Consider the following 12,125-nt stretch of genomic DNA (forward strand, 5'->3'; position numbering starts at 1 on the left):
GGGGCCTTGGCCCTGTCTCTGCCTGCTGACCCTGCCACCCGTGACGGAAACAAGCACTGAGCACCCAGCCAGGAGGCTCACAAAGAGGCCTTTATTTATCTAGCTCAAAGTAGACACTATCACAATCTTGTTTTTACTCCTTTTACTAAAATAGTTCAAATCAATGTTTTTACCACACTATCAAAAAGTTCTATTCTTGTCTCCCCACGTCAGAGTGGTTGAATAGAAGGTAGAAACAGGCCGGGAGTCCACAGGCTCCCAGCTCTAAACGGCGCCAGGGCAGGAAGGGGTGGCTCCAGGTCTCACTGTGGCACCTTCTACAGAAAATAAGACGTAGCTGCCGGGCCCGGGGACAGAAACCAGACGTTCCAGTCCATCTCCAAAAAGCAGCACAAATGCTTTCCCCCCACGGTATGAAAAATATACACCTCTACCGCTCTGCAGTCATGCATTTAGTTTTCTTTAAGAAAAAAAAAAAAATCAGTAGTATGTATCTTGTTTCCTCAAGTTTCAAGAAAAAAAAATGAAAGGTCACTTTTTTCTCTTTAAACACTGACGTGTAGCTAGTAACTTGGATAGAAAGGTGCCACCCTACAAAATGTGCTCCGCATGTTCTAAGGCCAGGATGGGCTTGGCCGCTGGGCTGGGGCTAGAAAGGAGACCTCCGTCTGTCACAGTGGAAACGGAAGCCGAGTGCCAGTGCCGCGTCTGGCTTCAAGATCAAGCATCAGAGCCTTCGAAATGGAAAGGGGGCATCTGAAAGGGCACCCCCGCTGGGGGCTTTCAGAGCTAAGGCTCCAGAAGGAAGGGGTTGCCCTCCCTGCTAGTGACAGAGCCGGGAGTCACCCTGAGCTGCAGCGCCCCCAGGGTTCCCCCGTGGGAAGGCCCATCTGACCCTCTACAGCCCACGGCTCTGCAACTGCCACCTGTATTCAGGTACGTGGCGTCGCTGCTGCTGGCTTTTAAAATCAGCTATTAGTTTGAGATGTGACTGTCACCAACAGAGTTCCGTCCTAGAAAGCCATCCCAGTGCCGTGTTGGCCCAGGGGGCACCAGCTTTGTGCTGCCTCTGTAACAGGCAGGAGGGTTCTCAAAGCAACATTCCACTGATCCTGGATGCCACTGCAGCATTAAAGACAGGGTCAGTCCCTGTGAGGGGAAAGGTGGCTTCAAGGCTGTTCTCTGGGCCTGTCTGCAGGAGATCCGCAGGTACCAGGAGCCCAGACTTATTGCTTATTTCAGTGGTGGCCAAGCCAACCTGACCCAAACATGATGCACACGGGCTCCCAGACTTGGCTCCCACTCAAAACTGACCCACACCCCTTGGGCTACTCTGCAGTTCTTTGGACTCCAAGACCCAGAAGGGCGTCTGCCCAGCTGCCCACTCGGGCAAGAATCACTCGGTACCATGAGCAGCAGGTGTTCACCCCACTTCCCGTGTACACCACTAGGGACCAGGGAGCGTACCACCTGACCGGGTGACACCCCTTCCCAAAGAATCCAAAGAGCCTCCTGGCGACACCCGCAGCAGGAGCGCCACACCATCCCATCACCAGCACCCACTTACAGCCCTGGGGCTAAGATGGGGGGCGTGAGCCTTTCCCCTGAGAGCAAACAGGCCGCAAGAACTGCTCAGGATAGAGCCGCCAGCTCGGGAGAGGGGCAGGGCAGCCACCTCCCTCCTCCTGCCTGCATCCCCAGCCGTGGGCCTGTGTGAGACCTGCTGGGTAGGACCACAGCCTCCCTGGGCTCTTCGGGTAGGGTTCTGAGCACCTGCTGGAAGACCACAGGAGTCTAATGAGGACCTTGTGAGGTCCTGGACTCAAGAGCCAGGGCTGCTTACAGCGGCACGAGCGGATGTGGGGAAGCGCCTGTCCCCGCACTGCGGCTCTGGGATCTCCCGTCATGTGCCACACATCACCCCCTCGGCCTTATTTTCCTCACACACCACATTTTCTATTGCACTTTACAGTTTGTACATGGTCATTTACACGGAAGATCTCACTTGATCCCAGAATCCTGTGAGGAGGGCCTTCTGCTGCCGATTTTACAACGGAGAACACGGGCTCAGAGTGGGGAGGCAACTGTCCACCCGCAGCGACGGCAAGGCAGTGGGACTCAGCTCCGTCCGGCCGCCCTCTGGCCTCTCCAGCAGGTCAGCTGTCGGCTCACACCCCCCCCAGTGAGGACCCCTGCCCTGTGTGTGCCGGATGACCTGAAGCCATAAGCATGGCTGAAAGGAACCTCAGAGCCCTGTTTCCACCAAGATCCCAGAGAGGCTGAGTGAACTGCTAAAGGTCACACCACAAACTAAAGGCAGAACCTGACCAGACCCCCTCCTTCCCAAAAAGAACAGAACTCTCATCTGCAGCCCGGAGAGCTCTGTCCACAGGGACCCCAGATGCAGCCAGGCCCTGGGGGAGGTCACAGCCAACCAGAGCCCCAGCTGTGGCCCAGTGCTGCCCATCAGGAAAATCACATATGGCTCAGCCCAGAAACTCTCCCCAGGCCCTTCCTATGTTACTGGCCTGTCATGTAAACCACAAATAGGGACGTGCCCCAAAAAGGGCATAGCCTGGACAGGGTGGCAGGGGGACATTGCAGAGACTGGGGGAGAGGGGGATGACCTCCAAAAGCAAGGAGCAGCAGGCATTGGGTGGCTGGGTGCAGATCCCCAGGGGTGAGGGCACCCTGAGCTCCAGATATGGGGTCACAGGAAGGGCCCAGGGCAGCCTCCAGCCAGCCACAGACATGGTGAGCGGCCTTGTCCACGTGCCGGGGACCCGGTGCTTGGTGGGCCAGGCCACGGCACGTGGGCGAGAAGTGGTACCACCTGTGTCAAGACCCAGGTAGCGGTGCTGTCCATCCAGTGTGGGTGGCAGCCGGGGAGTAGGGGGTTTGATGAGTGGCCCCTCCATCCCAGGCGGGACACAGGAGCCTGGACAGTCCCCAGGCTGGATCTCAGAAGCAGCCTCCTGCTCATGGGGCTCAGGGCTCGGGGCCCAGAGAGGGAACGAGGCGTCCGGGCTGCTCTGCTGCAGGAACGGCCGCGGCGTCTCCTTCCCAGGTTGCTGGTGTGTGAGGCGGGAGATGGCGGCTTGGGCCAGTGCATCGGAGCCATGGCAGCTGGGCCAGGGCGGGCAGCGTCCTATGTACAGTTCACCACAGAGAAAGAAGACAAGGGCTGGACTGGAGGTCCTGCCCGTGTCTGGGGCCTGAAACTCCCCCTGGGGACTCCCAGCAGGGCCAGTCCACGTCCACAGAAGAGTGGCCCTACAAAGGCCCCTTGAACTGGTTCCCAGACAGGTGCTGCCGTATGGAGGGCTTGGAGCTGGCTGCATCTCCCAGCTTTCTCCAGACCACCTGTGGAGAGGACAGAGCTGTGAGTGGTGGCCTCACCCGCGTCCACCTGCCGGCTGTGTGCGTCCGCCGCCTCATCACAGCAGAATCACCCATGACCTCAGAGCCATGGGGCCAGGAGGGACGCCGAGGCCACTGCAGGCCCAGAGACACCCACATCAGGTCTTTGCATGCCCGCTATCGGGCCTGAGCAGTTCATTGCTGGGGTGTGGCTCAGCCTTGCAGCTGTCCAGTGGGGTCCATGAGCCCCACTAGGTGATGTGGGGGAGGGGCTGCACAGTTCGGAGCCCCTCGCCCCCCTTTAAGCCCTGGGTTCAGACCCTATGAAACTCCTTCCCCGATGGCTCCTGCAAGCACCCAAGGAGACCACTGATGGTGCTCAGCTGGGTCGGGCACGGGGCTCTTCTGGGCGGCCCCAGCCTGGTGGACTGAGGGCTTCCACGTGGACCTCCTGCTCTGAGCACCACCTGCCCAGCCAGCAGCCACAGGGGGCACCAGCAAGCTGGGAGGCCCAGGGGCCAGCACCCAGGGAACACCTGGGGTGAACAAACCAACCCTAGGGGGTGGGGGGCTCAGGCTCTGTCCAGAGCCCCTCATGGGGAGGGCAGATCTGCAGACACCACGGGCCCTCTGGGAAGGGCAGGGGGCAGTGAGGTGACGACCAGCCGGGGCTCTCAGTGCCTCCGAGGCCTCCCCTCAGCCATCCAAGGCCACTCAGCCCTCGCTGAGCATTCGAGAAATGGAGTCCCACATGGGGAAGGGTATGGCCATGCTGGGTGGCCCTGGTCGCACTCCCAGTGCCAAGCCTCTGCCCCCCACCCCTGGAAGCCTCACGTTGCACATCTCGCGCACGATGGCCTTCTCCTTCTCACTCAGGTCCTCCTCGCAGCTGTCCTGGAGCTGCCGGTCCAGATTCTCATGTACCTCCAGGACCTGAAGGGAATGGGTCTTGGAGTCAGGGGCAGAGGCCACTGGCAGACCTTGGGCAAGTCACTTGGCCCCTGGGCCTCAGCCTCCCCTGCTGCACACCAAAGCTGAGGACCCTGAGCTGCTGGGCCCCTGGTGACAAGCGTGGGAAAAACTGAGGGGTAGGTCATCTTCTCACCCTGCTGACACTGTGGATGCCCTACAAAGGAAGCCCCTACAAGGGAAGCAGCTGATGGCTGCGCCATCTGGGAGGAAGGAGACAGGCTGGGCAGGGAAGACCCTCAGGGGGACTCACTACAACCCAGGGCCCGCTGGAGATGAGTGGGCACTCGCCACGTGGAGGGGGTGTGAGTAGACATGGGCGTGTCCATGCACACATGTGGGATGTCATGGGGCATGTATGTAGGAGGAAGCAGGGCATGGGAGTGAGGACTGGGCTCAGGTGTGCACAGCCTGGAGAAACCAGAGCCCATCGGACTCACCCGTCGGCACCTGCAGAGGCTGGGCCTGGCAGACCTGAGGTTATTTCTAGCCCCACTCCTGCCCCTATCATTCTGGCCTTAGTAGGGTGCCTGCCCTCCCCGACCCCAGGCCTCAGTCTTGCTAGCTGCAGTGGCTCAAGGATGGCAGACAGGCGACACACTTATGACTGCCACCTCTGAGTTCTGCCTTCATGGTGCTCCAGGCAGCCATGGTCACCCAGCCACCCACACACAGGTGAAACCCCCCACCCCTACCACTTGGATGCCCCCGGGTGCAAAGGTCCCACAGTCTCGCGGCGCACCCAGCATCCAGGGGCTCCTGAGGGAGCGGGTAGTGGCCCTTACCTTCATGGCATGCACGACAGCCTCAGGCTTCTGTCCTGCAGGGCTGTAGCCAGCAGAGGGGGGCGAGGGCAGCTCAGGTGCGGGGCAGGCCAGGCCCTAGGGGAGGCAATCATACATCTCAGCTCACCCGGGCTGGCTCCCACATGGTGGCCACAGGAATGACCGGTGGCTCAGAGAAGTCCCCGATTCTGAGGGGCCAGGGCCCAGGCAGGAGGAAAAGGGGAGCGGGGTGAGGCAGAGGAGGCAGGTGTGAGGACGGAGACCCAAGGAGCCCGCAGCCCCATCTGGCCGGTCCCACCCGTCAGGTCTTCTGCAGATGAAATGGTCCTTGATAGCACAGAGGCGAGAGGGGCGGTCCAGGGCCCACCCATACCTCTCAGGCTCCCCTACCACCCTGCACAGATAAGACCTAGCGTCTGTTTTGCAGGGAAAATAAGTTCAGCCCAGGCAAGGCAAGAGACCCAGATTGCAGCAAGACCAGGAAGGTCTGGACTCAACCCTGACACCTGACACCAAACTCCCTTCCCCTGCCCACCCTGCAGCCCGGCTGGACGACACTGGCTTCGCCCTGGGCACTCCTGGGGCCTGCCTCCTAGCTGCTACCTCCCAGCCCTGTGGGATGAATTGGCCGCCAGGTGCCCAGCTCCCACATCAGGCCTTGGGGAGGGGACCCAGCCTCTGTCAGAAGCTGCGTGTCTACCCAGGGGCAGGTGGTCCCACCCCCAGCTTCCTGCCTCTAAGGGTCCATGTGGCTGGGAAGCCAGGCGCAGGGCTGCTTCTCAGGCTGCAGTGGGGACCACGGGGGCCCAACAGGAACCAGGAGTTCACAAGATGCTGGGAGAGCTTGGGAGGAACTTACAAGTGCCCAAAGCCAGACAGAAAACACGCAGTGGTGCCCTGTGGGCCCTGGAAGCCCTGGGGTTTTGAGGACATCTTCGGGGCTCCCCACTCTGGCAATCCTTGGGCCAACCCTGAAAGCTGAGTCTGCTGCCCTCTCTGTAAATGGGGTTCTGATGACGCCTCCCAATGGCCTGGCAGGCTCAGGGAGCTGGGCTGGAATCCCACCCACCCAGGCCCGCATCATGGGGCCACCTAACACTGCAGGGCTGGGCTCTGCGACCCTGAGGGCCCGGAAGCCCCTGCAGGCCTGGCAGCCAAACCCTGGTGCCCTCCCCGCCCGCCCTGGCCTGTACCTGCTCCCAGGGCCTTGCAGGTTGACCGGCTCCTGCCTCCACACGGAGACCAGGCCCCACCCCTGAAGCCAGGGGGCCTTGGGAGCAGCTACCTCCAGAGGCCCCCCGAGCCCTGGGGTCTAGGAAAGTGTCATTGAGGTGGGGCCCAACCCACGCTGAGCCTGTTTCCTTGTCTGGACAACAGAAAGGGTCCTCTGCCCAGGGTGTGTGCAGACCTCTAACTCCAGCCCAGGCTGTCGGATCTCTGTAGTGTAGTGAACCCAACAGGATGCCGGGCTTCCCCCTGGGGCAGCGCAAGGGGGCGCCCCGACCTGACGCAGAAGGCGGCACTCACCATGCCGGACAGCAGGGGGCGCCAGTCGCACACGCACAGCCCTGGAAAACCTGGGCACCTACACCTTCCTGCACCTTCCGCTGCAGAACAGAGTCCATGTGCCAGCTGGCCCCTGGCACCTCTGGCCTCATGACCCCATCTGCACGAGGCCTCTGGGCTGCCTGTCCTGTTACAGCCCCCAGCTCCAGGGGACCAGGATTTCTGCAGCACAGGCAGGAGGGAAGCCAGGAGCATGGGGGTGGGCTGTGCAAGCCGCCCCTCTCCTGCCCACCTCACTGGGCAGTGGTGGGTGCCAGTGAGGGCGTGGCCTGGGATCCTGAAAGTGACACCAGGACTAGACAAAATCCTAGTGTTGCCTCCAGGGCATTCCCGGGGTGCAGGGGTCCCCAACTGCACTAGAACTCAACCCCCTCTGGCCACACACACCTCCCACTGATTAGGTACCCACTTAGGGCGGATGGGCCCACTGAGTCCTTGCCACACTGCTCCTGGCAGGCACTATCTTTTTACATGTCCATACACGCCCTCTTTTTTTTTTTTTTTTTTTTTTTTTTTTTTCTGAGGCAGGATCTCACTCTTTTGCCCAGGCTGAAGTACAGTGGCACCATCTCAGCTCACTGCAGCCTCGACCTCCCAGGCTCAAGCAATCCTCCCATCCCAGCTTCCAGAGTAGTTGGGACTACAGGTGCACACCACCATGCCCAGCTTTTTTTTTTTTTTTTTTTTTTTTTGATACAGACAGGGTTTCATCATGTTGCCCAGGCTGGTCTTGAACTCCTGGACTCAATCAATCCTCCTGTCTTGGTCTCCCAAAGTGATGGGATTATAGGCGTGAGCCACTGAGCCTGGCCTACATGCCCACTTTACAGACAAGGAGAGTGAGGCTAACAGAATGGCTTGCCCAAGACCAAACAGCTTGTAAACAATGGGACTGGGCCTTGATCTCAAGTCTGTGGGACTCCTGAGCTGGTGCCCGAAGTGAGGATACCAGTGTGCACCAGAGAGAATTGAAAATAGACATCCACAAAATACCTGTCCCCAAACGCTCAGAGCAACACCATTCATGTGAGCCCAAACGTGGAAACGATCCAAATGTGCAGCAACAAATGAAGGAACTATGTATTCTACCCACACCACAGAATCGTATTCAGCCATGAAAAGCAATGGAGACCAACACAGGGTACCTGTGGTTGGACCCTGAGAACAAGATTCGGAGTGAAAGAAGCCAGACACAAAAGGCCACACGTCATGTGATTCCATTTATACGAAATATCCAGAATAGGCAAATCCATGGAGACAGAAAACGCCAACCAATCGGTGGTTGCCGGTGGCTGGGAGGAAGGGGGATGGGAGTGATGGCTGATGGGTACTGGGTGCCTTTCTGGGGTGATGAAAATGTTCTATTGTGATGATGGCGTAACTCTGCCCCAGGAGGCTGATGGTATAAACTGCCTCCCACCCTCCACTGGGGGCCAGCCCTGGGCACCTGCCCTCACAGCCAGCAGGTGGAGGGTACAGGCAGCAGAGGGCAGAGAGGGGGTGCCCACCCCAGAGAGTTACCTGCTTTACCCAAGGACTCTCCAGCATGCCCTCGCCGTGCCCATGACCCACAGGTAGCCTTAAAGGAGACTTGCCTGGGTCTGGAAGGGCCTGTGTCCCAGGCAGTGTCTAAGCCCGGAGACAGCCCTCCCCAGATAACCCCCTGTCTCTCCCCGGGGGTCCAAGTGCCGGACATGGGCTCTCCGGGACCCAGCGAGGGCCCACTGCCCTGTGAAAACTTCACAAGGCCTAGCCCCTGGGCCTCTGGCCCTGGCCCCTCCGCAGCAGCCACTTCAGCCACTTCTGCAGGCTTCATGGTAGCCCCTCCCACGAGACACCTTGACCCCTCAACACCCACTCCTGGGGGCCTGCCCACCAACCAGCCCCGATCCTGCCCCCTGCACCTCAGTTCATCACCCGGTCTCCCAGCCTCATGAAGGAATGACCCCTGCACAGCCCCCACGCTGGCCCCTGACCTCTAGGCACACACAGGCACCAGTACGCACTCACCACAGGGCCCTGGCCATCCTCCCCACCCCTATGAGCCTCACTTCCTCCTCTCCAAAGTAGGGGACACCCCCTGGTGCACAGGGCAGTCTAGAGGGAAAAAGGAGGCAAGGAGAACGAAACCCCTCCCAAGGTTGCCTCCTCCAGGAAGCCTTCCTGAACATTCCCGAACTCTGACAGCATTTTATCCACACTGTCAGGCCTTGAGGTTCAACCCATGCCCGGGGTGTGCTCTCCAGAGGCCTGCAGGGAGACAGCATCTGGCGGGCCTGGTGAATGTGAGAGCTGTGCTTGCACAGCACTTCCCAACCTGCAGGCCACTCGAAGGACTTCAGGACACAGCACTGAGCAACTGCTAGCTGCTATTACTCCCTCCCATGATCTGAATGGATGAGAGGCACGGGGCATGAAGGCTAAGGAGCCAGCCCCGAGGGGGCATCCCTTGGCTTTTCAGAACCCTCCACCAAGAAACAGTTAGAGCCTCGTTCAGCCGAGGGACTCCTGGATAAATGCTTGGAATATCGGCCATCGGCAGGCTTTGCTGCCTGCACAGGCTCTACAGCTGCATTCCTGGAGAAGGTGGAAGGGCCGCAAAAGAGAAATCGCAGAGCCAGCAGCCAGCACTGAGGCCCAGCAAGCTCTGCGGGGGGTCCTGGGGTCAGCCTTGCGGGCGAGGGGTGGAGGGGAGAGCAGGAAGGGACACAGCTGCTATGAGTGCATCCGCTGCCCAAGAAGCACCTCCATACATGGCTGTGCAGTTGCCGCGAGGAGAACAGCCAGTGCTTCCTAAGCATCAGCTACGCACCTGCCAGGGCTCCCCCAGGTGTTAAGCCCCACAACAAGGCGAGGCTGCCAATGCTAGGAGGGCAAGTGGGCCTGGACTCCTGTGGCTCCCCACTGCCATCCCATCTATCTACAGGGCACATCCCTGAGCTAGGGTCCACTTCCCAGGAGCCGGCTCCAAGTCACCCACCTCGTTCCCTCCAGGCCAGGCCAGCCAGGTAGGGGCAGAGGATACCCCTGGAGGCATCCGGTTGGTCATTTCAGTGCAGAATCCACACACCTGAGCCCCACGCTCCAGGACTGGCTGGGTACCCTCTCCCCACTGTGGCCAAGAAGTGGTGCAGGCTAATGAGCTGCTCAGAGGGACAGCGGCTGGGCACGGGCAGCCCTGCACATGTGCCTCTGGACACTGCCCTGCACCTCCAGCAGCGTCACCCCACCGGGGGCTCTGCCTCTAACTGCCACACTGGACGGGACACAGGGCCTAGGGCTGGGGCTGAACTCGGACACCCAGATCCTTGTGCCCACCGGGCAGGTCACTGGCCCACCTGAGCCTCAGCCCCTCATCCAGAACATGTGGGCTTCTTTGGGGCACACACTCACGTTCTGCAGGGAGTCCTGGTAGGAGGGCGGCAGGGACGCAAGCTGCGACTCTGAATGGTAGGGCGAGAAGCCTTTCCGCAGCGCGCGGAACTCTCCAGAGCCTGCCTGCTGCAGGGGAGAAAGAGAGAGGGGTTAGACGGAGGGCCAGGCTGAGGAGGCCAAGGGCCCTGGGCGTGGCTCCTCACAGCAGCAGGGTCTGCTCAAAGGCACGGCCTCAGAGGACCCCTCCACCCTCCCCTCCACACCCCTTATCCATCCCCCAAGCCGGGATCAATCGATCTTCACTCTCCCCAACTCAGATGTCAGCGATCCACTCTCCAATGTGGGCTTCGTAAACATTTGCTGGATGGCTGAACAAACAGAATGAATGAATGAAGGAGAGCCAGCAAGAGTCAGTGAGGAGGGAGCATCTTTCCCACCCCGCGACCCACCCTGGCTCCTCCGCTCCAACATCCTGCCCTTGGGTCCCTGCACAGACAGCACCCAGAGGGCCTGGGACAGCCATTGGCAGCACACGGGGCCACATCCACAGGCAAGGCCTCCCACCTCCCACGGGTTCAGGACTCTAGGGAGGCTCTGCCCAGACTGCCTCCGCCATCGGACGGACAGGGAGCTCCGAAAGCAGGTCCTGGATGCTGCCTCTGAATCCCTGAGAACTCGTGGAAGCAGTTGTAACTAATGCCCTGTGCACAGGAGGGAGGGAGGAAGGCAGGCTTGGCCTTAGGCCCTTTGCTTAAGAGCAAAGCAAACACCCCCAACCCCCAGAAGTTGGGGCTGGGGGCTGGGACCAGGAGCCAGAATGAATCCACGGCTCCCATAAATGTCTCAGTGTGTGAAGGTCAGTCCCACAGGGACCCTCCCATGGCCCAGCCCAGCAGAAGGCATGGGCCTTTCTTTCTGCATCACTAAGGGGTTTTGGGTGTTTCTGGCCCAAACACCCTTTTCTACTTCAAAGGAACTGAGAGAAAGTGGCTGGGCAGATAAGACACTGCGGAATGTGCCATAAATCAGCAGGCTGTTGAGTCAACCCAAACAAACTGCAGAGGAGAAGAGACAGAGGAGGCCGGGGCTGGGGCTGGGCTGGGGCTGGGCTGGGGCGGAGGCAAAGAGGGCAGGACAGGCCACAGCCATGTCTGGGGTCCCAGTTCCATGCACCAGCCCCTCGGCCTGGCTGTGAAAGATCCCCCACACACCCTGCTTGCCTCCCTCAAAAGCTGGACCTGGCTCTGCACTTCTCACAAGCCCCAACCTCACTGAGGCCCAGCTCTGTGTTCTCCCAACCCCTTCAGAGCCCTGACCAGGCCCGCCACCGGGGCTGGGCGGTCTCAAGAGCATGGCTCAAGGGCCAGCAAACAGCCGTGTCCTTCGAGGCGGGTGAGGAGGGGAGTGGAGGCTTTACTACCAGCTCCCACGGAGGTCCGCGGAACCATGACCGGAAAGCAGGGATCCGGGCAGTGGCTCCCCTCATTAAGTAGCCCACACCCACCAGACGCTGGTCAGCCAGGGCAGCCGGGCACTGGAGGCTGGGGGCTGCTTCCTGGGCCTCGGGAGGACCTGGGTGTGGCCAAAGGTCGGGGAGGGGCATAAAGGAGAGAGAGAAGTGGGAACCAACCTTCCTGCAGGGCCCCCAAAGTGTGGTGGGTTTTAGATAACCCTGGTGAGCATTGCAAATGGGTCTCAGCACGGGGACCTTGGGTACAGCCCTGAACCATCAAATGGGACTGCCGTGTCCCGACCACGGCATTAACCCTGGCTGACCCTGCCCAGGTTAACCAGAGGCACTCACAGCCCCCAGCTGGGGGTCAGATCAAGGAAAGCCCCCACCCACCCACCCACCAGGTACCAAAAAGAGGAAGAGGCTACAGCCCCCACCCCTAGGCCCAGCACTCACTCACCCTCCCCCAACCATGAGTGACACCCCTCCCCCCACCCTATCGGAGTCACCCATGCCTCCCTGGGTCACCTCTCCTGAGAGATGTACCCCTAGCTCCACTTAAGGGGACAATTCCAAACCACCTGATTTTCTTTTTTTTTTTTTTTTTTTTTTTTTTT

General features: G+C 60.1%; 1 protein-coding gene across 1 annotated transcript in view; it reads right to left on the reverse strand.

The window, feature by feature from the left end:
* Positions 1 to 69: 69 nt before the first annotated feature.
* CCDC85C (coiled-coil domain containing 85C) overlaps positions 70 to 12,125 on the reverse strand; it is a 93,394-nt gene continuing 81,338 nt past the window's right edge. Inside the window, exons 3-6 of the mRNA XM_025392055.1 lie at positions 10,074 to 10,181; positions 5,115 to 5,210; positions 4,195 to 4,293; positions 70 to 3,363 (exon numbers count right to left, since the gene is read on the reverse strand). Coding sequence (XP_025247840.1) covers positions 3,274 to 3,363; positions 4,195 to 4,293; positions 5,115 to 5,210; positions 10,074 to 10,181 — 393 coding nt within the window. The 3' untranslated portion in view covers positions 70 to 3,273. The remainder of the gene's footprint in view (positions 3,364 to 4,194; positions 4,294 to 5,114; positions 5,211 to 10,073; positions 10,182 to 12,125) is intronic.

This window comes from Theropithecus gelada, chromosome 7b, assembly GCF_003255815.1.
Source record: "Theropithecus gelada isolate Dixy chromosome 7b, Tgel_1.0, whole genome shotgun sequence".
Taxonomy (NCBI): domain Eukaryota; kingdom Metazoa; phylum Chordata; class Mammalia; order Primates; family Cercopithecidae; genus Theropithecus; species Theropithecus gelada.